The following is a 21,270-nucleotide window of genomic DNA, read 5'->3' on the forward strand; positions in this document are numbered from 1 at the left end:
ATATTATCATTACAATTACGAGCTCTTTTACGGTAAGGTGTAACGCAGGAAAGGGATCATGTAAGTAGATCAAGGTTTGCACCATTATACGAATCTGGTTTACCGAGGAGTTCCCAATTAACGCAACATACATTACGCGGGAGGGAACGTGTCCGACGCGTGAGGCACGGTACGTATTATGTAACAAGTAACATTGGCACTGGCAGAGAAAGTGCCGCGGACTGGTGTTCGTCCGTGAATCGTTAATGAAAACCAGCCTCCTTAACGAGAGATAAGAGTGATCGAAAGTGCGAGTAATAAGAGCGGCGTCATTATTTACACGTCCCTCCAACGTTACTCCATACTATATCATGTAATAGCAACCCTCGAATACGATTAATACCTGTACGATTACTTTCTTTTCTTCATATTTAAAAATGAACTAAGTAATTACGATATCATGGATTTCTCAAGTTAACTGGGCGATCAGTAATTGCAGGAGAAGGCAATTGTTGTTGCGACATTAAACACAAAATTAGATAGACAATTTGTATAGTTGCTAAAAAAAAACGTATTTTATTTGACAAACATTAATCCTAGAGAAGACAGATCAGGTTCAGTGGATGTAGGCTTGGGCAGGTGCGGCGTATGCCAGGGCAGGGCCAGCGGCGTACTTGGCGATGGGGGCGGCGGCGTATGCCAGGGCAGGGGCAGCGGCGTACTTAGCGATGGGTGCAGCAGAGTATGCCAGGGCAGGGGCAGCGGCGTATTTAGCGATGGGTGCAGCAGCGTATGCCAGGGCAGGGGCAGCGGCGTACTTGGCGATGGGAGCAGCGTAGGCTACAGGGGCAGCAGCGACCTTGGCTATCGGAGCGGCGGCGACGAGGGGAGCACCGGCCGCTTCCTTGCGGACTACGGCGTTGAATCCGTTGACTGGGTCGGCAGTGTAGTCGACGGTACGTCTGGTACCATCGGGTTCGATGAGGGAGTAGCTGCCCTGGACGAGGTCTCCGTCGCGGGTCTCCTGTTGGCTCTTGGCATCACCGGTCAGGCCATCGTGCACGTCGTAAGCGTAGCTGTATTGGGGATGCGGGTCGAAGTCGGCGTCCACTGCTTTAGCCACGGGAGCCGCGGCTACCGCCACTGGGGCGGAGTAGGCCAACGGTGCCGACTGAAGAATAGCACCGGCGTTTGCGACGGCCACGAAGGCGGCGAGGACGATCAACTACAAGAATAAATTGCGACATATTAGATTTTACAATTTCGTTCAAACTGAATTTGACTAAACGAATAGTGTGCACGAATGATACAAGTTTTCTTGGAACAGTCGATGAAAGCAACGTTACTGAATCGTACGAGCAGAGTTATCGAAATTGGGAACGTGCTTTCTACTTTCAATTGCGGGCGCAGAATAAAAGAACGGTAGTCAAAGAGAGAGCAAATGTTTTTAAATAAATATGAATGTGTGCAAAAGAATGAGAATAAATGTTGTTACTGTGCGAAGGGTTACGAGTGGCCCTGGGATTAATACCTTGAAGGCCATTGTAGCTCTGCTTGATTGGTAGATCTCTCGATCTGTCTGTCTCTGATGCGAATGATACCACAGACGGGTGGTTTTCGGCTTTTATACCGCCGCGACCAGGACCCACGGGCACGCTGACGTAACTGGGTGACGGTACCTTCGACGGTCACCCGATTTGCGGCCGGCAGAGTGGCACAAAAATTGAGCAAGAAATCGGACCACGCCCAACGCACGAACAATTCGATCAGGCCGTTCGTTCGTTGGACCATCGTAGAACACTTGCGTCTCCGTCTACTAGGCCACGTCCTTGCCACGAGTTACTTAATCCTTCCCCGGGCTCCTCCTTCGAAACGCGTTAGCAGTTTTTTACCCTGTACACTAACAATTGATCATTTATCGTTAGACCGCGTATTCAAAGTAGAAAACGAATATAATTTGTTTTCTATGAATATAGGAATTTGCATTAACGCCCGCTGTTTATTTATCCTACTTAATTACATTGCACGAGACTCGTGTTTATTTGTCGCATTTAAAATATGACAAAAATTGGAGTATTCGGTGAATTTCGTAAGCCATTAACCACAGCATGTGCGTACTTTCCTTACAAGAAAGTAAAAGTGAAGAAGAAAACGTGCTCAAATTGCCATCGTTACAGTTGATTTTTTGCAACGAGCCCGAAGAATGTTAAACACGGTATCCAGAACATAATAAATTGTATGGGACGTCCATACTCGATTTAAACATATAAGAACGAGTGCATAAGTTTTATCATTTTAAGTTTTATGTCAACCACATCTGATTAAATAATTTCGATTTACAATTATAGACTTGCTCACGGCTTATGACTCACATTACAAGTCTGAAAATCCTTATCGCTTTTTTAACACTTTAATTAGCACAAATAACAAGACCAGAAAGCATTGGAATTATTCTCACAACATCTTTCCTCATGAAAAAAGAATTGATTCAATTTATTACTGCTCTTCTCACCTGATGCCAGTCGGCGATAAGAAGAAATGGTTAATAAAATCAACTGGCGGTGAAAATGTTGCATGGTTCGATCCAAGGTGAAAGAGAGCAGAAGGTAAGAGGTCGGCTATTGAGATAAATAAATTATTTGTCACAGAATTTACTTTAGGTCACTGGTGCAGAAAACCATCTCCGCGACCTTCAGTTCTTCTGTAATTGGTGGAAACAACTGGCTTATTTTTTGCAGCTTAAAAAAAATCAGAAGAGGACGAGGCTGAGACCAGGCCCAGTGTTGTAAGGTGTCGGTGACGTAAGCTTGATCGGATTTCAAGCGATTAATGGGCCGTAGGGTAATTTTCATTGTCTGTAATTATCGCATACATTAATGCTTCTCGTAACGAGAATGTCTGTGCACGCACTTCTTCTTTCACTTCGTTAATTAATTTAACAGTTTTATTACAAGTGACAGGTTTCAATGTCCAAAATTTTAATTTTTGATCTACATCGCGCAAGAAATATTTGCAAGCGATAGTCATTTGGCGCAATCAGAAATTGGGCCGCGCAATTAGCACGACAAGCGATTAAATCTGAGCAGGAATAGGCTCGATTAAAATTCCAGCGGCCCGGTGGACATACGCAAGAGAAGTGCGGAAGACCTAAATTCAAATTGTGACATTGATTTCACACGATACACCGAGGGCAGCCGGTGCTGGCTATTACTTGGCAAAATATATGTATCAAATGCTATTTCATATTTTAGATCCTGTTCGCCTTAAATAAAAGATTTCACTTCTCACGTTACACGCATGTATTCCAAATAATTTACTATTTGAAATAGTATCTCACCCAATTTCAAATCCGGGGGCAGGAGGACCGCCGATTTTGGATCAGGATGGCCCAGGGCGATCAAGGTGGGCACCGTTCCGACCTGGCCCGCCTATTTTTTCTTTATGAAAGTGCTCCACTTCTGTTAACGTTAGATGTGACGCAACGATCAAGGTAGATCGGGATCCAACGCCCGGCTTTACTTTCGCGATCACCTGGTACCGATCGCACTCTCCGTCCTCTTTCTTTTCGCGTCCACCTTTTTTCCGATTCCACGAATTTTCGTCTATGTGGCTCGGTCCTACGGAATTTGGAGAAATTTAGAGAATCAATTTACAGCCGATACCATTAAATTTCAACGAACGTCGCGTCGAGTCAGCGTTTTCGAAACGAGACCACCACTAGACTTTTAAGAACTTTAATCTGAATCAATAGTACTATGTTAGATACGAGATTGGCTGTTACGTTAAAATGCAGTTGCATTCTCGTGCATTTGCATTGAGATTCTTTTTAAAGCAGGCCATTATGAGATCCATTATAATTTTATTATATTGTGAATGTTTAAAAAGTTGATCTAGATGCGAAACCTGTGGTATGTCACGACTAATTTATATTCAAAAATTGTCCTACCAGAGACGGTTGAACCAGACAAGCTCCGGTACAGCCGGAATTTCGCGTAGTCAGTAATGTCTGAGCTAAAAAAAGACTGGAACGATTAATAAGAAATAATGAACCATTAAAAGAAAGATTCAGTTTGAAATTAATATTTCGAATAGAAAGAATTTTATTCCTTAAGTAGGGAAGAATAATTGCAACGAGTGCAGACTGATATGAATTCAGAAATTGAGAGCATTTGCAAATCCTTTATTGGTTTGCTAATTATGAGATGCAGCGTATTTCAATAACTCATAATTTCAACTCCATTACTTATAAGATTGAAAATACTACCAGAGTGAGCGTGAGTATGGCGTTTTACAAGGGCTGGGCGAGTTACTCCCATTTGTTCAGGCCAAGTTCAAGTGCGGTAACGCCTGATCCGATCTGCTACCAAACTTTGAAAGTCCGGCAAAACCTGAACATTTTGGTGGGGGCACAATGGTAACACGGCTGATCGCCTGTATATAAAGGCGCCCGAATAAACGTTGGACATCAACAGTCGCTTAGTCGATCCAAACCAACTAAATCTTCAGCAATGGCATTCAAGGTGGGTACAGGATCGTTACTGGAGCCTTAAGTAAACCGTTCGAGTTTGCAGATTAATTAGATCAAAATCCGTTTGCAAAGGAATTTTGTCTAATACAGATACTGCCCCAATTGTTCATGGGGATAAAGAATTTTACATAAAGTTCATTAAGTTTTCAAAATGTAGAATTTGAATTACTACGTAATGAGATTAATTAAAATTTGAATTAACAGTTCGCTACACTCAAGTAGAACTCGTAGTTCATCAATTTCAGTAGAAGATTTAAATGTAAATTGTAAAATCTAATATAAGGTAATTTATTCCTACAGTTCATCGTCTTCGCCGCCTTCGTGGCCGTCGCAAACGCCGGTGCTCTCCTCCAGCCAGCACCGTTGGCCTACTCCGCCCCAGTGGCGGTAGCCGCGGCTCCCGTGGCCAAGGCAGTGGTAGCCAAGGCAGTAGACGCTGATTACGACCCGCATCCCCAATACAGCTACGCTTATGACGTGCACGACAGCCTGACCGGTGACTCCAAGAGCCAACAGGAGACCCGCGACGGAGACATCGTCCAGGGCAGCTACTCCCTCATCGAGCCTGACGGCACCAAACGTACCGTCGACTACACCGCCGACTCAGTCAACGGATTCAACGCCGTAGTCCGCAAGGAAGCTGCCGCGGTCGCCGTCAAAGCCGTAGCTGCCGCTCCCGTAGCCGCTGTGAAGACCATCGCCCCCGCTCCTCTTGCATACGCCGCCCCCGTCGCCAAGGTCGCTGCTGCTCCATACGCCGTAGCACACGCACCCGTTGCCTACTCCGCGCACCCAGCGCCCATCACCTACGCAGCGCATTCCGCGCCCCTCGCCTACGCAGCGCATTCCGCGCCCCTCGCCTATGCAACGCATTCCGCGCCCCTCGCCTATGCAACACATTCCGCGCCCCTCGCCTATGCTGCTCACTCTGCGCCCATCGCATACGCCGCGCACCCAGCATCTTACACTAAAATCGCCGCCGCCCCGGCTCTCGCTTACTCCGGATACGCCGCACCTGCACACTACCTCTAAACGTTAGACGTCTCTGCCATTCGTTGTTGTCGACCAGGCCCTGAAACTTTTTTATTTATTTTTTAGCACAGTTTGTAATTGATTAAACTCGTTACAAATGTATTCACCTGTTGACTGATTGTTTCTCCTTTCACTTATCCATTAGAATCATTGGGAATCAGTTACTGGATCTCATCCTTAAATTGATTCCTATTTAACATAAGTTATAACTGTGACTTGAAGTTATTTCAATGTCTTATCACTATCGAAGGGTTATTCAAATAATGATTAAGCATTGTTTAAGTGTAGAGACGAGCTTGGAAAGAGTCAGCAGTATTCCGGCTGAGAAAGCGTTTAGTCAGAGAGCGCTCGATAGAATAAAGAGTAACGTGATCGCGTAACCTTGGGTGTAGGGTAGCGTTTCAATTTCGCATTGCTCGATCATCAAGCTATTTCTGGTGGTCACCAGGTTCTGACCCACTTTCTCTACTTTCGTGTTCTTTGTCATACGTCGCAATCCGCGTAACGCTGTCTACTTTTGTCAAGAGGATCACGCCCTTGCGAGAACTGGTTCAGAACTAGCAAAATCTCGTTCCGATATGAAAAAAACTGGTTCGTCGTTAATCTTTTGTATATCAAAATTATTATTCATCCTATTCATCATCATTCATTATCATATACAAAATTGTATATTAAAATTATTGTCGCACATAACATTTCGCTTTTGCAAAACGTGGTGGCAATCGGAGGACAAGGAAAGTACGATTGACCCAGGGTCGCTAAATAAATTCTGAAGGATGTATTGAATTTACGGTAGATATAAAGAGAACCACGATAACGAGGGAAACGTTTTACGGCGCAGGGAATAATTCATCGTGGTTCCCGCCCGGGCCCCGGGAATCCATTACCACGGGGAGAAAGGCGTCCGAATTCCCGGCCTCGATGTAAACGATTGCGTAACAAAAGTGAACCAGAACGATAAACCTTTTTTTTCGTCGCGCGTGTTCTCGAATCTTTCGACAACCCACGCAGGTTAAATAGAGGAAAACAGTATGAGTTGCAAAAGGGTTGCTGCAACTCGATATAAAACGCATTATGTTCCAAAATTCTTATATTCTGAATTAAGAATTCTGTCCTGGTTCAGCATTTTTCGTGAATGACAAGCATTACTGTTATATCCTATTTGAAAGAACGAAGTCGACCTTCGGCCGCATTTTTTACTCGGCCATAAAAAGCCGATCTTGAACGAGTTCTATCGAGGCATCTAACAAAAGTGAATTACACAATTGATGAAAATCTCTTTAAAGCGAATGTGAAAGCACGCAGTCCCGATACTTGGTTGCGAGCAATCAATCGTTTGATAGCCGAGTCACGTAAACGATAAAGACGACTGCATGCGCTATCGTGACTGGGATACGCCTTTCTTCTATTAAAAAAAAGGTTACAAGGTGATTCAGTTAGCGCCCAGATGCGTCTATTACAAAAATGCGGTAATTCGGCTTGCAGGTAATTGAACTGTGTAATCTGCATCTTATTTGGCCGTCGCCGGGCATAAATTAGCGATGCAATTTAATTGCGAAAGCTAGGACGAACTGTCAGTAACCGTTGAAACAAATGAAAAATTGTATTTAGTATTTAACGGAGGTACATGATTACGTTTACCTGAAGAAAATTCATCGGCACGGGTAAGAGATTCCCAGGAACTCACAGCATTCATGTGTAATATCATTAATCGATCACGGAGCCTTAACATTACCCTTGAACTTTCGCACATCGTCCGTTTAAACGATGAGGGGCATCTTCTTTCGGCTGGCGGAACTCGCAGACAGGTAGCGATTTCTCAATAGAAGAGATGCTACTCCCTTATCGCATAAAATATAAATCATCGGATTATCGACGAACAGAGCGATGAGATAAAGACAAAACGGTGTCACGTCTTAATCGAAACTGATGAGAGGTGATTCGGGTTTCGAATGGCCTCCGGCGATCCGTTTTCCACTCGGTCAAATTCTTTCCGTAACCGGTCCGCCAAAAATCGACTGAACCAGTTTCACGTACGTATATATTCTCCGTACATTCGCGTTCATAATTTAACCAAATTTAACAGGTGTGAAAATAATATCTACATCCCGAAATTCTGATTGACGCTTCACTCAACAAATTTTGTTCAACGAATTGAATCTCAGTTATTTGAAATTGTATATGCAGTAACAAATGAAAGTGAAACGGTAAATTACATATCTAACTAAACGCTTTCATTCCCGCCATTAAGAGCGACACTGATTACTTGGTTGTTGATTTATCTTAATAAGGGGTTGGTAACATTCATGCTTGAGGAAAAGTTGGCACCATTTTTAATTGTTCAGTAACGGTTTTTACTTTATCGCGAATCTTCCAGAGTCTTCGTTGGTGTACAAATTGTTTCTTAGACCCGATATTTCTGAAATGAATGTGATATTGTTGTTTCATTCGAATCATACGTTCGCGTTTAGAATGAACCTGAAAACGGTAAGTTTGGATAATTAACGATTCGGCGCGTGTTCATTCGCATCAGTGAAAAGATCCATGTAAGGTAAGATCTAAGTCGTGCAGCAATGCTGCTGATTGTTCGATTGTTTTTTCGAAATTCGCAAATCTTTTTCAATCAATGTATTATTAACGGGAGTGTACTCGATAAGTCACATAATATCGCGGGGCACGATTACGAGGGGCTGCCTCGTGACATTGGGCGCGGTGATTTGACGGCCGCGGCTGCAGCTCTGGTTAAATTCGGTGAAAGTTGACCAGCAGGACAGGTATCCACTGGGTGTCTCGTAAATCGTACGTCTCCAATAATTAGGTAAAAAATTATGTTAATCAACGTATTTTTATCAATCAATTATCAGTTTATTAGCCTCGGTGGCTTACAATGTTCCCCAGTGTTTCGAGCTTTAGTTCGAGCTTTTCGAATCTAAAGCGACCCCATCTTTTACTTTACTGTATTTTTAAGAAGTAGTAGTCGAAAGTAGAAGTGTTTCATACGTGAGTGAATGAGTGCTGTTCCAGAAAATTGATACGTTTTTAAAGAGAAAACGCGAGTTACATGGCCATTACGTAATATTACATAAGGATTAATGGGAACATGAAACGTGAGTATATATATATGGTAATTACGTGTAACAATCTGCCCGATGATCGTAATATTAAAACACGTTTTGTTACCGTTAAAGTATACAAGTGCATTTTACACTCTCTTCCAGGAATATATCACTTCTTATTCGATCAGTATTATATTACAGATATAATTCGTATTACAAAGTGGACACGTTACATTTTGTTTTAATAACGATGCCGATTCTAATCAAACGGTGGAAGATGCAATGACCAGTAGATCTCTTAAGTAGTAAGAGTCAGCCACGTGCCAGACTCATAGGTTCACCTCCTTCGTGAGACTTCAATTATATTAGATTATGATATCGAATAGGTTTTATCTAATATGTTTTGCATTGTAATTTGCTGGCATGCTACGCGTGCCTCTGATGAGCGTGCCATTGATTTATCGAGCAGTTTACTACTCATTATTACGCCTACGCACGCGGTCACGTAGATCACGGCGACGTAACGTAATCGATCGTCACGGGGTTACGAGGATTACGAGGACAGTGGCCCCGTACGAACCTCCGCGCAATACAGAAAGAAAACCAGACTCGGTTGAATAATAAATCTTCGTCGTGTATATCGTGGTGCAACGATCGCACGAACAAGCCGCGTGGAATAAAAATCGTTTCACGAAAACGTTGTCGGACGCCTCTTTCACAAATTACTTCGCACTCGAAGAAACGTCAATTAATAATTTATTAGACTGTAGATTTTATACATTCGCAGTGAATACTGTGTCTGTTGAGTTATTGTTGGATCGAAATTTGCCGTACGTTAAGAACACGATGGCGTTTCATAATCTGAGACAGTTGAGATAAAGAAATATATTTTATTTATTGCTCGAGTCTTATCGAGGAAGATGTACAGTTCTCGTGGGTGGCGGTTTTACAAACTCCGTCATTGTACGTATCTCGTTCATCGTTTTGATTTGTTGCAGCCTGTCGAAAGTGGAAAATGTCTCAATAGCTGGGCTAAAGATATATTCCATTCCATGCTTGCTTAACGCATCGTAAATTTGTTCTCTCGCAATTGGCATATAATCTCGTATTCGTAAAGCGTCCCAATTGAGACCGCATTAAATCGTTGCAGCATATTCTTCTATAGAGTCGATAGGTAAAGTTCTTACTGTGTAATTCGTTACACAGAAGGTGTTACCAATTAATCAATTCGTTCAAATAAGACGGAATTAGTAATTTTAATAAACAACAGACCAAACCATCTCTTCGTTGTAAAGGTACGTTTATTGCAATTTGGTGAACTTGTTCAATCGGTCCGGGCAGTATATAACAAAACGAACGTTAAAAATGAGATTTAGAAAAGCGCGTTGGCGGGAGCGTAGGTAAGAGTGGGCGCCGCGTATGCCACAGGCGACGAGTAAGCAGCGGTGTAAGCATAAGCCCCGGGATAAGCGTAACTGGTGACAGCTTTGGCCGCTGGCAAGCTGACCAGCCTAGCAGGCTGAGCTCTCGCTGGAATTTGTACTGGACTAGCGAGCGCCCTTACAGGTGCACCCTGTTGTTCTTGTTGATGCTGTTGCCTCTGTTCTTGCTCCTGGCTATTTTCCTGCGTCCTCTGGTCTTGCCTCTGCTGAATCTGCTGTTGCAATTGCAGTCTGGACTGCTGCTGGAGCTGCTGAAGCTGGTGCAGCTGTTGCTGCTGCTGTTCCTGTTGCTGTCTTTCAATCGCCTTCAGCTGCTGCAACTGCTGTTCCTGTTGCTGCCTCAACTGTTCCTGGCGACTAGACGCGGCTTTCAGAGGACCGGATCTAGCTTCGACCACTTCCACGTCGGAGTCGGGACCGCTGGACGGAATCGCTGGTGCTGGTGCAGGCGCACCTGGTAAAATTGGAGCAGCTGCAGCAGCTGGTGCGAGGGCAGGTGCATAAGCGGCTACAGGAGCAGCTATGGCAGCGACGGCAGTCGCTGGTTCGCGACTAACCACCGCGTTAAAGCCGTTTATCGGATCGGCAGTGTACTCAACGATGCGGCGAGTACCGTCGGCTTCGATCAAGCTGTAGCTTCCTTGTACTATATCTCCGTTTCTGGTCTCGTATTGGGCCTTAGAATCGCCGGTTATCGCGTCTTGTACGTCATAAGCAAAACTGTATTGGGGCACTGCGTCCAGTTCTTCCAGTCTTGCTGGTACCACCGGTGCTGCGGCAACCACCGGTGCTGGTACCACCGCGCCCTTCGAGAGGACCGCCAGGCTTAAGAGAAGAACGAGCTGGAATGTAGGAGAAAATTCATTAGAAAATCAATTTCGATGTATTCCGTAATTCTTCGTTCTCTAAGTCTTCTGCAGGTATAAAATGTTTTGCATGAAGTAGGTTCTGTCCCTTATCTAATGTTTAAAAGATATTATCAATGACGAGCGAAAGATCTATTAGCTATTAGTGTCGATGAAGAAGCTAGTTAAAGCTAGATCGTTGTAGGCTCTTACCTTTCCAACCATGTTTGTTTACGAGAGGATCGCCAGGAGACTGATGCCTCAGGGTAAGAATCGTCGTACTTTTATACGCGTGATGACCGTGAGCGTTTTCGTGTCATCCTTCCAACAATAACCGAGCTATTCCTTGCACCCAAACTTCGTGCCACCCGTCTTCCACGCCGCCCCCACTGGACCTCTCCTTCTTTCGTACGGTACCCATCTGCTCCTCTCTTTCTTCTACAACCCAACGACCTCCTCGGCTGTTGCATACAACGACCGATGAGTATGCGCGGTTATATCGTTTCTTCATATCCTCGCGGCCGCGTAAACGCGACCTGTATGCCAATACGTCGAAGATACCGGGCAGCTCGAGGTCGTACGACGAAACTGAACCCCGCGGTTGACCTCCTCCTCCTACCAAAAGTTTACGATGTTGCGCGATCGTTATCGATTAGCATTTACCTCGCACCGCGACACCTTAAATTAGGATGTTACTTAAGGGGGAAAGCCACGGTGATTGCAATCAAACAAGTCTATTTTTATCAAATTTTTCTTGGATGTAATTCGTAAAATATTTTTGCTACCATCTCACAGCATATATGTTAATGTAATTCTCCTGGAAATTTCATTAGAAAATACGAACTTCTGCCCTTGTAGTATCTATGATAATGTGGAACACTAATTTCAGTGTATCAAGCTTTGTAATGTGTACCCCTTGGAAAAATCTCGGAAAAATCGAAAATTTTTTTTTGTTGTTTATTATTAGCAATGTTCTTCCGACGTCTGATTTCTTTTAAAAAAATGCGTTTCTAAAGTGCATAATCTTTTGGGATTGACTGTGTAGCCAATACATCCTTAAGAACATTGAATGTTTGATAATAGATCATGTTAAAAATGGTACGTTCATTTATGGTTTTTTGAATTGTGTCTCATGCGATATACGATTTGAATGTTAATTTCAGGGACGAAGTGTGTGGAATAATTTGTATGCCGATACGTCGAAGAAAGTCACTCGAGGCTGCCCGACGAAATTACGAAAGGATAATCCCATGTAGACATTGGTAAAGTCTTTTTATCAGTGTCTTTATTTTCGCACTGAATCAGGGATTTCAACATCGACTTTCAGTACACTGATAAAAGGTAGAGCTCAATTAATGTAGTACGACGTATCATGGATAGTAGAGTTTTTAATAGGGACAGAATTTAATCGGATTTAATCGTGTACAATTTACATGGGACAATGGGTAGTCTATAATTCGTCGAACTATCTTACATAATACTCTATTGTGAAAGGCAGTTACGCTATCTTGCTCTTAATCGATTCATCAAATTCGCTACACGTCTCAATTGATCTTCAATAATCATCTAGTATTCATATAAAATAATTATGAAATTAAAGATATTTATCTCTGCAGTACAATTCAGGCATGAATTCATCATGCATTTCTTTAATAGTAGCAAGTAGTGAATGCACGTTGAAATTTTAAATCAATTCATCATTAGAACATTGTACTTAAAGTTAGAGGTTGAGGAAGAGAATAGTAACAATAATATATTTTATAAAATACTTTAATAAAAACGTATCAGTGCGTATAATAGAATGATTGCTTTATATACAATATGATGGTTACATGACTAGTTAGACATCATTTAAACGCTGAATAATTTTATGCATCAAGTCCACAGTTTATTTTTATCATCAAGGGAAAGCCACAGGGGCGACTTTCACGGGCTTAATGACTGCCACCGGCTCTCTATGAACCACTGCGTTAAATCCATTAACGGGATCCGCCGTGTACTCCACGGTTCTTCTGGTGCCGTCGGCCTCGATGAAACTGTAGCTACCGCTAACGATGTCGCCGTTCCTGGTCTCGTGTTGAGTCTTCGAGTCCCCGGTTAGATTATCCTGCACGTCGTAAGCGTAAGTATACTGCGGATGGGGGTCGTAATTCAATCCTGGATCCAAGGGTGCGACTTTCGCCACCGCTGGCAGAGGATGAATGACGCCTCCGTTGCAAAGAGCTATCACGCTGAGCGCCAGTACGATGATTATTTCCTGGAATATAACGGTGAATCGTTCGAGTTCATCTAATGATTAAAGTAGGTATCTAATAGCTCCAGGGGAATTTTACTTTTTCTTCTTTTATTATCGATATAATTTAATGACTAAAAATGTCATAGATGACACTATTATTGCATTTTTTAATTATGAATAGAATTAGAGTGAAAGATTTCGGTTGTCTGTTCTCACCTTAGCCATAGTGATTTAGTTCAGGTAATCCGACGATTGAACGAAAGTCAAAGAAGAAACTGACCGTTCAATTTCTAGTGGCAAACGTATTTATAGGTAGCACCGAGTAGGATCGTCGAATCCGATGCTCCTGATGCATCGCAAACAGTCTTCGGACGTGACACGCTTCCGTCCGAAGACAAAAGTTTAGCTCTCGTTTTCATTTCACTAACAAACGCGTATAGAGAACATTTATATCAGTCGTGGTAAATAGAACATTAATTTGAGATAATCGTTATTAAAGCGAGAGCTTCTTATCCATTCTTTAAAACGTTTTATACTTAATTGAATTGAAATTAATTCAAGAACGTATAAACTGTTTTACATTTTTTGTTCTATAACAAAATTTGCTTTGCGATTGCTTATGATTTGCGAAAACGAGATTAAAATTTGGTCAATAGTTCTTCCAGTGCTTTCACTGTTGCGTGATTCATTGTGATTTTTTGTAGCAGTATTTAGTAAGTGTAACGCTTCCGCCATGCGAGACACGAATACTAAACAGATCCGCTTTGGAATGCTCGAATTTCGCTTTTCTTTATCTGCTCTTCGATCTCGATTATTGCCGGAAGTTAGTTCAGCAGATTTTAATCTTTATCTCTTCAGTACTTCGTCCACGTAAGATGAGAGTAACTAGGAAAAGGAATTTGAAGGGAAAGAGTATATTTAAAGAAACACGTACTGTCTTAAAATCTTGTATTTCATTTGTATAAATTAGAAGCTACGATTAACAAATAACAGATTCTATTAATACTCTCGTATATTGATGACGAAATTGGTTTTAAAATACTGTTTAAAACCTTAATTCATTTGATTAAAAAATTGATCTCTATGCTCAAACTACGAAGCAGCCTGCTCTCCTGTACAATAAGTACATTCCCGTCATGCTAGGAGAATAAATCTATATACATAATTCATTATTGTAATGTACGAAGTCTTCTGTAACATTCTCGTACTTGTAAAACAGTACAAATATTGCAAAATTATATTTTGCAGTACGTTTGTCCCCAGTTTTATCTTATGAGAATTAAGGTAAGCAATCCAGTGTTCTCATGGCCATGTAATTTTCTGTCTCTTCTTTGCTGGAGACTCCTGAAACATAAAAAACATGTTTTCCTTCTCAGCTTCACTTTAAATGATTGATGAACATACATCGTGTTTTTCATCGTTAGAACGTTTCTCAGTGCCGTTGCATCTCGTCTCCTTATTAGAATTACACAATCTTATTTTTTTCGGAGTCTGTTTCAATTCATTCACGGGGGACTTTGTTCTTGCACTATTAAACGTTTGCGTCTTTGTCACTTCATTTGTTTTCGTACTACTCGTGCCATTTCTGTAAACAAATTTCGGGGCTTACAAAATCGTAACTATGAACGAACGATGTTTTATAGTGAATGAGAACGAATAGTCTTATTTACAATAAAACTGAATTTTCCTCGGACTCGTTAACAGAATGTGCAGTCTCATTGTTTTTTACATCTGACTTGTCTGCATCATCGGATTGTCTTTGAGGCAACGGTAACGCTATCCGATTGTACAGTTCTATCAATTTCGATTTGGGCAAATTTTTATAATCACTAAAATCGATACACCTCTGGAAAATGAAGAAAATTATTTATCCTGAACCGGGAACTTCACTGAACTCGACGTTTCGATATTTATTGGATTAATTGACGACGATAGACTTAACCTCGCGTTCACTCACGTTTTCTAATATTTCTCTCAGCTCGGATTCTAGCATCAACTCGGGATGCGTCAGTCGATACGATTCCGATGCCGGCATTTTATCTATCGTTTGATTCCCGATTAAAATATTTTAGTACAACTTGTCAAAAAACCCTTCGACATGACCCGCGATGCTACTGTTAGATTCCTGCTAGGTATTTGACTCTAACACTCGCGGGTTCTCATACTGACCGCGCTTTTAAATACATCCTGTACTTCATGCAAATTAATTATTTTCCGGTTAGCGAACGAATCGCGCTGATTCGAATCGAAATTTCCGAGGAAATTAAGAGAGGTATTTCCGTACTAAACGTACGTGTCAGTGAGATCATCTGCGTCCCGGGAATTTTTCCATCGACAATGAGAGCTAATCTGAGATTGTTATTATTCTGCACGTGATAAATGATGGTATTTGTCATCGAGTCGTTATTGTCAAGGTTTGAAGGATATCGTATTCTTTTCTAAAACTAACTTCCTTTATTTCTTCCATCGTTAAATTTTTCATTATTGTATTCAATGCGCCGTTCAAATTTGTTCATTTCATTCATAATACCTAGCTACCTGTTATGCGCTAAAAAAGGTCTACTCGTGTAATAACAGTACGAAACAATAAACAACAGAGATGATTAACGAATAATAATTTACATTCATTAAAATAAAACACTTACACTTTCTCATACATACATGAATAGTATTAAAAGTAAATCGTTAAGTTGTATATACAGGGTGTTCCACATAAAGTGTTAGAGCTGAAGAGAGACGATTCAGTAAGTGTTTATGAACAATAATTTCTTTTACCAAAATGCAAAGCCACGGCCAAGTACCACGATCCGAACTAACCTATTCGTGGCTGGCCGCGGGTCCGCTCAGGTTGGTCAGTGTTATTCGTTTATAATTCAAAAACCACTTTGCATTCTGGCAAAGGAAATTGTTGTTCAGAAACACTTATAGAATCATACTCTTTCTGGAACACCCTGTATAATTCGATTTGACGTCGCGTAAAAAAAGAACGGTTTGATTTTACCAAACGAATACGCGTACATATAACATGTATATTTGTTGCCTAAACAAATAATTGTTAAGGATGTATTTCACATGTACGATAGACAATTATTATCCGTTTAACGTTTAAACTAGTTATAATATCTCGAATAGAATATGCTCAAGAACTCTATGATTTTTACATATAAAAAGTCTTCTTAAAGTATGTATGTAAATCTTAACTGGGCATGAATTCGATTAGCAATGTTTTAAATTCATTTGAACGCATTTCGCTAAGGACTAGACAAAATTGTCTTTACAAATTTTCTCGTATCTTCTCGAAAACTGTATCCAATCAACGAAACCTGAGATTTTTACTTTAAATTTTCGCCGGCTTACATTTTTTCTGATAACGTTCGTTATGGTCATTCCTCGGAGAGTCCTCGCTTCGCGTTACTCTGTGCGTATTCATTTTGACTCGTTTTCAGTTCACAACAATCGACGATAGTCCGTAAATTATACGTCAAGTTAATCCAATTCTCGATTATAAATAAAAAAATAATAATCGTGTAGTTATATTATTGTAACAATTTCCGATAATTTTATTATATTAAACATTAAATGTTAATATATGCATTTATTCTCCTATCGGCAATTGTATATCAATATAAATATTTTCTTAATATAGCTCACGTTACAATTGTATTATCATCCAGCTCTTTCTGGCGTAACTTCCTGCATCTCTAATCTGAACGCCATTTATCTAGTGGTAGTATTTATGATATGATTCGCGCAATAATACCCGGAGTCTATCGTCCGATAGCTCCGACTGTAGAAATCATTAATTGCTGACGGAATCTGTTGATAACAAAGGTTTAACATTCGATTTAACAACTAAAATTGCGAATGTTCATTGGAATGCGATTTGATCGAATGAAATTATCTTGGACTTGGTCTAGACATTGTCTTCTGAACATGATCGAACGTAAGACCAGTTAAAAATGGTCCCATTTTAAAGAAACGATGGTGACTAGAGAGTTCCGTCAGCAACATCGTTAAAATACACTGAATGAACGTGTAAATCAGTATACATGCACACGCAATGGTACTGTACATACATGTATTTCCTCTCAAAGAATGAATAAATGAAATGCAAGTAAAAAGGCACTATCTGGATACGGGAAACGATCAAGGTGTTTAGGCCTCCCCCTAAATTTTGTTCTTCACCGGTTCCAATGAATCACAGATCCTCTCGTTTAAAGAAGTTACGCCGCTGCGATCGAACAACTTGCATTCTGTTACACCTTTGAGTACTCATAGTCTTGTTCGTCTGACGCCCGCTAAACGCAGTACGCGCTCGTCGAAGGAAATCAGCCACGTTTAAATCAGTTTCAGTTGGTGACGAGAATAATAACAATAATAATAATAATATTGGAAGCATAAAGTAATATTTAAGTCGTAATATCACTTTGTATGTATAAACTAGAATAGAGGACCATTATCCTATACAAACGTTGTTGAAATCTTCGTTTTGCCTTCCGTTGTTACTTGACTAGTGGGAGAAATGATTAATTGGCAAGAGAATGTTCAATTGTTCCACGCACAGCACACCATGCCATACAGTTTTCCGTAACGACGAGTATACTCGATCGTGTTATGTAAAAAGACCGGTGGTTTACTTTATATTGACTGTCGAGGATGACATTCGTTTTGAGATTCGTTTCATTAAACGGGTGTTTCGTGATCAGTCTCTTCGATTCTTCCCAATCTCCACGCGTTCGGGTCTCCCGCTGCTGCGAACAATGATAATGAATGATTACATCGATTATTTTTTCATTACCTCTTTTTATGACTGAAAGATTAATTCATGTATTACACGTTTAAGCGAGACTACGACAGAGTAAGGATTCTATCAGACATGTACAATTATGAAAGCTGTATTGAGACAGTAAATTCAATGTAATATATACATAGGAATACTAAATTGCTCCACTAAATCTAACAGCGACAAGACTGACATTGTTGACGGGTACTAAAAATAGGTAGACACAAAAAACGACTCACCTGAATGCAATAACCAGAAGAAAATAAACGGATATCCATTGGAGAAATATAACATGTATCACGTACAAATTTGTGCTAAGTAACTGCACTTGTTTGTGTCGCAGGGATGATATATTATTATAAGGAGGACTGAACATTGTTGTGTTGCACGGGATGCAGGGGAAGTGTACGTGGGTGATTAATATGATGCAAAGTGTTGTTCAGCACTTCCTGAGTCGTGTACAGCAGCGGCATTCTCTCTTCTATCCAAAGCAAAATCAAAATTGATGCGAAATTATAAAGAAAACGTGTACGGTCCTAATAACGATATCGTCAAATTTTACATCGTTACACCCTCGCAAGCACATGCACTGGTTACACATATCATGCATGGAACTCCCGAGATTTTTATACATTCGGTTTCGAATATCCGTCTCTTTCAGTGATAATTTATATACATTATTATTCTAATCCATGCATTATTAGAATAATCCATGTACAACATTGATAACTGACAGCGATTTCGAATAATTTTATTTGCAATAATTCTCTGCGGTAGAACAGAACAAAAATATATTTTGCATTCATATAATGTGTAGTGCATGTGCATCATATATAAACTAATTACATGCTCTCTTTAAGATTCTTTTCATTATTCACATGTGCGTATAATAACAAGAATTAGTTCTTTCTTAATATTAAAAAATTAGAATCGTGCTTATTTGTTATCGTATGTGCGAAGTACTTACCTTGAAGCTGACGGCTGATGAGAGCAGTAATACCTTGACTATCACCAGTCTTTTTCACAACAAAGAGTTTGGTGTCAGGATCGTTCTCTAAGGCTCCGATACCACTTAAACCGATTACTTGTCCATTCTGTTGTTGATGACTGCTAGCAGCCATCGTTTCACTAACCTGAGGCCCCATCGCGAACATAATTTAATTAATGAATCAATCGGTTGTTAAAAAAGAAAGAGGTTTATTGAGCAAAGCGCGTACCTGCATCAATTTTTTAACTACGTCTCGTCCCAAAACGTGATCAAACACTGCCTGCAGAAATTGATCACTAATTATGCTTAATTTTAATTTGTCCCTATGCCATAATAATATCCTTGACTCTTCCATAGCTGTTATTGACACCTATAAATACGGTCAATGTTCATTAATTGAGTGTCGTTTAATTTCTTTAGATTTTAATCTTTAATCTACGAACCTGAAAGTATTCATCTGTAGAAACACCAAACCATTCTGGAGAATCCAGGAACTGATGTGGGAAGACAATGTGCAATGCTCTTCCATTTTGCGAGACTACTAATCTGAAATTGATATAACAAGTTTTTAAACATCGTCGTATTCTCATGAAGAATGTTTCTACTTGAGATGAACTTACTTTCCGGACAGTACCAAAGATAAAGAATCAACTTTGGTCACTTTCTCTTGGGCATAAACTTCTTGATACTTTAACTGTCGAATGACTTTCATACAATTTAATACTTTTTTGAATTGATGCCGCGACACTCTTAACGGCTGGAACACTGCAATATATACCTGCATGAAAAAAAATGAAATGAGGTATAAAATTAACATAATCGTATCACTGATACACAATAGAAAGAATATAATGTCGAGCTGATGACGTATTGAAAGTGCAAACATATTGCTCTACGTATAAAAGTGCAATCGTGTGAAGAACGACGCTACGATCAAACGCTCAAGCACTTTTACCGCGATTGAAATTCTAATTCTAACCGGCAGAATGAAAATATAATACGTCTCTTCTACTCTCGACTTACCTCTTCGACTTCTCTTGAGAACTTGATAGGCCTGAGCTTGTAAAGAAGCGTGCATACATGGACGAAGTTGATGGCAACAAACAGAGCATTCCAAAGAGCAGCGTCCAGCCAGCAAGCTATTGTCCAGCCCCACAAAGCAAGAAAGGCACAACCCACGAGTAGAGTGCACCTTAAATAAAGTACACCGTGTATGCCACTTGGTGCAAGGTGTGACAATAGGAAAAAGGCGTTCGCTAATTGAAAGTAGATGTGGTTCACAGAAATTCCTTGATACGGTTGGCAGGTAAGAACTCCGTACAGAAAAGTTGGAGGCACTATCGGCGAATGAGGAGAACCAGATCCCTGCCCAACCACTGACAGACCGGTAGCTGCAAAGTGCATAAATCTCGAGCTAATTGTACTAATTAATCTAGGCGAACATTGAATCGTTATGCTTATGCATACTAGCTCTATTATCAGTGGTCACATTCCTACATTCGTCATCTTCATGGTGTGTCGGAACTGTTAGCGATACTTCTGATGTAACAGTATTGTGAGGGACATTGGATGCGATCGCGTTCGTTAAGCTTCCATCAATGCCGAAACATATCCAATAGACAAACATGAAGAATAAAGTAGAAGCTTGCCAGCCTTCTCGGCTTCCTATAGCATCGAAACAGATCCACATCCCCGCATCACCACCGAGCTAAATCAATTTTATCTTACTCTGGAAATAGAATATCAAGTCAGACACATATCGTGTACGAATCAAGATAACGATTCCAAACAAGGGTTATCGTACTTATTCATAGGAGATGTTAAGTCGGATGTTCTACGCCAGTTGCGAACGTCCTGTAACTTCCCACATTTCTATTCTCAGCTAAAATTAAAGCTCACAAGTGAATACCATCTTGTGGACTTTGAATTAAGGAAGAGTGTTTGCATTACCAATAGCCGAGGGAAGACTATCGAAACATCTGTAATATAAATACATATGGAGCACGCTTCGTCTCTCTACTCGTCGAACGTATATGCATCTCATTATAAACCGGATTTAAAAGGCATTAAAAATTGTGTAACGTGAATCGTCTCCGACGAAGCAGCCAGGGGAATGTTTAAACAATAAATTAGGTTGGTCGCAGCAACAGAATTTAAAGAACTGACCAAATTCACCGGCTAGCGTTTCATCGTAGATTCATAATAGGGTATTAAACGTATTTATCGTAATGCAAGCGATACTGACGCACGTTACGAACTATCCTATCGAGATCAATAAATAACTTACTCATGGAAAATTTGAAAAGATGAGATCGTACGCAAGGCATACAGATGGGAATGTAAAGTGTATACAAAGCCGGATTAATCGAATGATTCGTAAC

The 21,270-nt window shown here is 40.7% G+C and overlaps 5 protein-coding genes and 1 long non-coding RNA gene across 10 annotated transcripts; 1 reads left to right on the forward strand and 5 right to left on the reverse strand.

Annotated features, from left to right (window-relative positions):
- Nucleotides 1–37: 37 nt before the first annotated feature.
- On the reverse strand, nucleotides 38–4,312 carry CPR1 (cuticular protein 1). The gene is made up of 5 exons (XM_018023566.2): nucleotides 4,244–4,312; nucleotides 3,926–3,990; nucleotides 3,317–3,596; nucleotides 1,511–1,879; nucleotides 38–1,204 (listed from the first exon to the last, which is right to left on the reverse strand). Exons 4-5 carry the CDS (start codon nucleotides 1,520–1,522, stop codon nucleotides 596–598), a joined length of 621 nt encoding a protein of 206 aa, XP_017879055.1. The 5' UTR covers nucleotides 1,523–1,879; nucleotides 3,317–3,596; nucleotides 3,926–3,990; nucleotides 4,244–4,312; the 3' UTR covers nucleotides 38–595.
- Nucleotides 4,313–4,459: 147 nt separating this feature from the next.
- CPR2 (cuticular protein 2) lies at nucleotides 4,460–5,604 on the forward strand. The gene is made up of 2 exons (XM_018023436.2): nucleotides 4,460–4,499; nucleotides 4,808–5,604. Exons 1-2 carry the CDS (start codon nucleotides 4,488–4,490, stop codon nucleotides 5,537–5,539), a joined length of 744 nt encoding a protein of 247 aa, XP_017878925.1. The 5' UTR covers nucleotides 4,460–4,487; the 3' UTR covers nucleotides 5,540–5,604.
- A 3,861-nt stretch (nucleotides 5,605–9,465) lies between these two features.
- CPR3 (cuticular protein 3) lies at nucleotides 9,466–11,199 on the reverse strand. Its single transcript, XM_026813045.1, has 2 exons — nucleotides 11,096–11,199; nucleotides 9,466–10,879 (listed from the first exon to the last, which is right to left on the reverse strand). The coding sequence occupies exons 1-2, from the start codon at nucleotides 11,105–11,107 to the stop codon at nucleotides 9,968–9,970; spliced, it is 924 nt and encodes a 307-aa protein (XP_026668846.1). The 5' UTR covers nucleotides 11,108–11,199; the 3' UTR covers nucleotides 9,466–9,967.
- Nucleotides 11,200–12,548: 1,349 nt separating this feature from the next.
- Nucleotides 12,549–13,498, reverse strand: CPR4 (cuticular protein 4). Its single transcript, XM_018023429.2, has 2 exons — nucleotides 13,335–13,498; nucleotides 12,549–13,139 (listed from the first exon to the last, which is right to left on the reverse strand). Exons 1-2 carry the CDS (start codon nucleotides 13,341–13,343, stop codon nucleotides 12,783–12,785), a joined length of 366 nt encoding a protein of 121 aa, XP_017878918.1. The 5' UTR covers nucleotides 13,344–13,498; the 3' UTR covers nucleotides 12,549–12,782.
- A 553-nt stretch (nucleotides 13,499–14,051) lies between these two features.
- Nucleotides 14,052–15,163, reverse strand: LOC113464241 (uncharacterized). Its single transcript, XR_003389096.1, has 2 exons — nucleotides 15,076–15,163; nucleotides 14,052–14,462 (listed from the first exon to the last, which is right to left on the reverse strand). It is a non-coding gene; the product is annotated as an uncharacterized LOC113464241 (long non-coding RNA).
- Nucleotides 15,164–15,549: 386 nt separating this feature from the next.
- LOC108624331 (blood vessel epicardial substance) lies at nucleotides 15,550–21,268 on the reverse strand. 5 transcript variants are annotated; one of them, XM_018023556.2, is made up of 10 exons: nucleotides 21,177–21,268; nucleotides 20,694–20,868; nucleotides 20,387–20,618; nucleotides 19,913–20,280; nucleotides 19,510–19,667; nucleotides 19,333–19,435; nucleotides 19,119–19,259; nucleotides 18,869–19,034; nucleotides 18,141–18,382; nucleotides 15,550–17,869 (listed from the first exon to the last, which is right to left on the reverse strand). In XM_018023556.2, the coding sequence occupies exons 3-9, from the start codon at nucleotides 20,577–20,579 to the stop codon at nucleotides 18,258–18,260; spliced, it is 1,254 nt and encodes a 417-aa protein (XP_017879045.1). In that variant the 5' UTR covers nucleotides 20,580–20,618; nucleotides 20,694–20,868; nucleotides 21,177–21,268; the 3' UTR covers nucleotides 15,550–17,869; nucleotides 18,141–18,257. The 5 variants fall into 5 exon arrangements, with proteins under 5 accessions (XP_017879045.1, XP_017879044.1, XP_017879043.1 ...); XM_018023555.2 differs by having other exon boundaries at nucleotides 15,550–17,866; nucleotides 20,357–20,618; XM_018023554.2 differs by having other exon boundaries at nucleotides 20,357–20,618.
- Nucleotides 21,269–21,270: the final 2 nt, after the last annotated feature.

This window comes from Ceratina calcarata, unplaced genomic scaffold (assembly GCF_001652005.2).
Source record: "Ceratina calcarata isolate Rehan_Ccalc_2016 unplaced genomic scaffold, ASM165200v1 scaffold305.2, whole genome shotgun sequence".
NCBI lineage: Eukaryota > Metazoa > Arthropoda > Insecta > Hymenoptera > Apidae > Ceratina > Ceratina calcarata.

Excerpts from the sequence above, each read along its gene's own strand:
- LOC108624331 (XM_018023555.2), bottom strand. The coding sequence starts at position 20,579 with ATGTGGATCTGTTTCGATGCTATAGGAAGCCGAGAAGGCTGGCAAGCT. Across the intron at positions 20,281-20,356 it reads GACCACTGATAATAGAGCTA|CTACCGGTCTGTCAGTGGTT; the intron begins GTATGCATAAGC and ends TGCACTTTGCAG. Across the intron at positions 19,035-19,118 it reads TAGTTAAAAAATTGATGCAG|GTTAGTGAAACGATGGCTGC; the intron begins GTACGCGCTTTG and ends ATGGGGCCTCAG.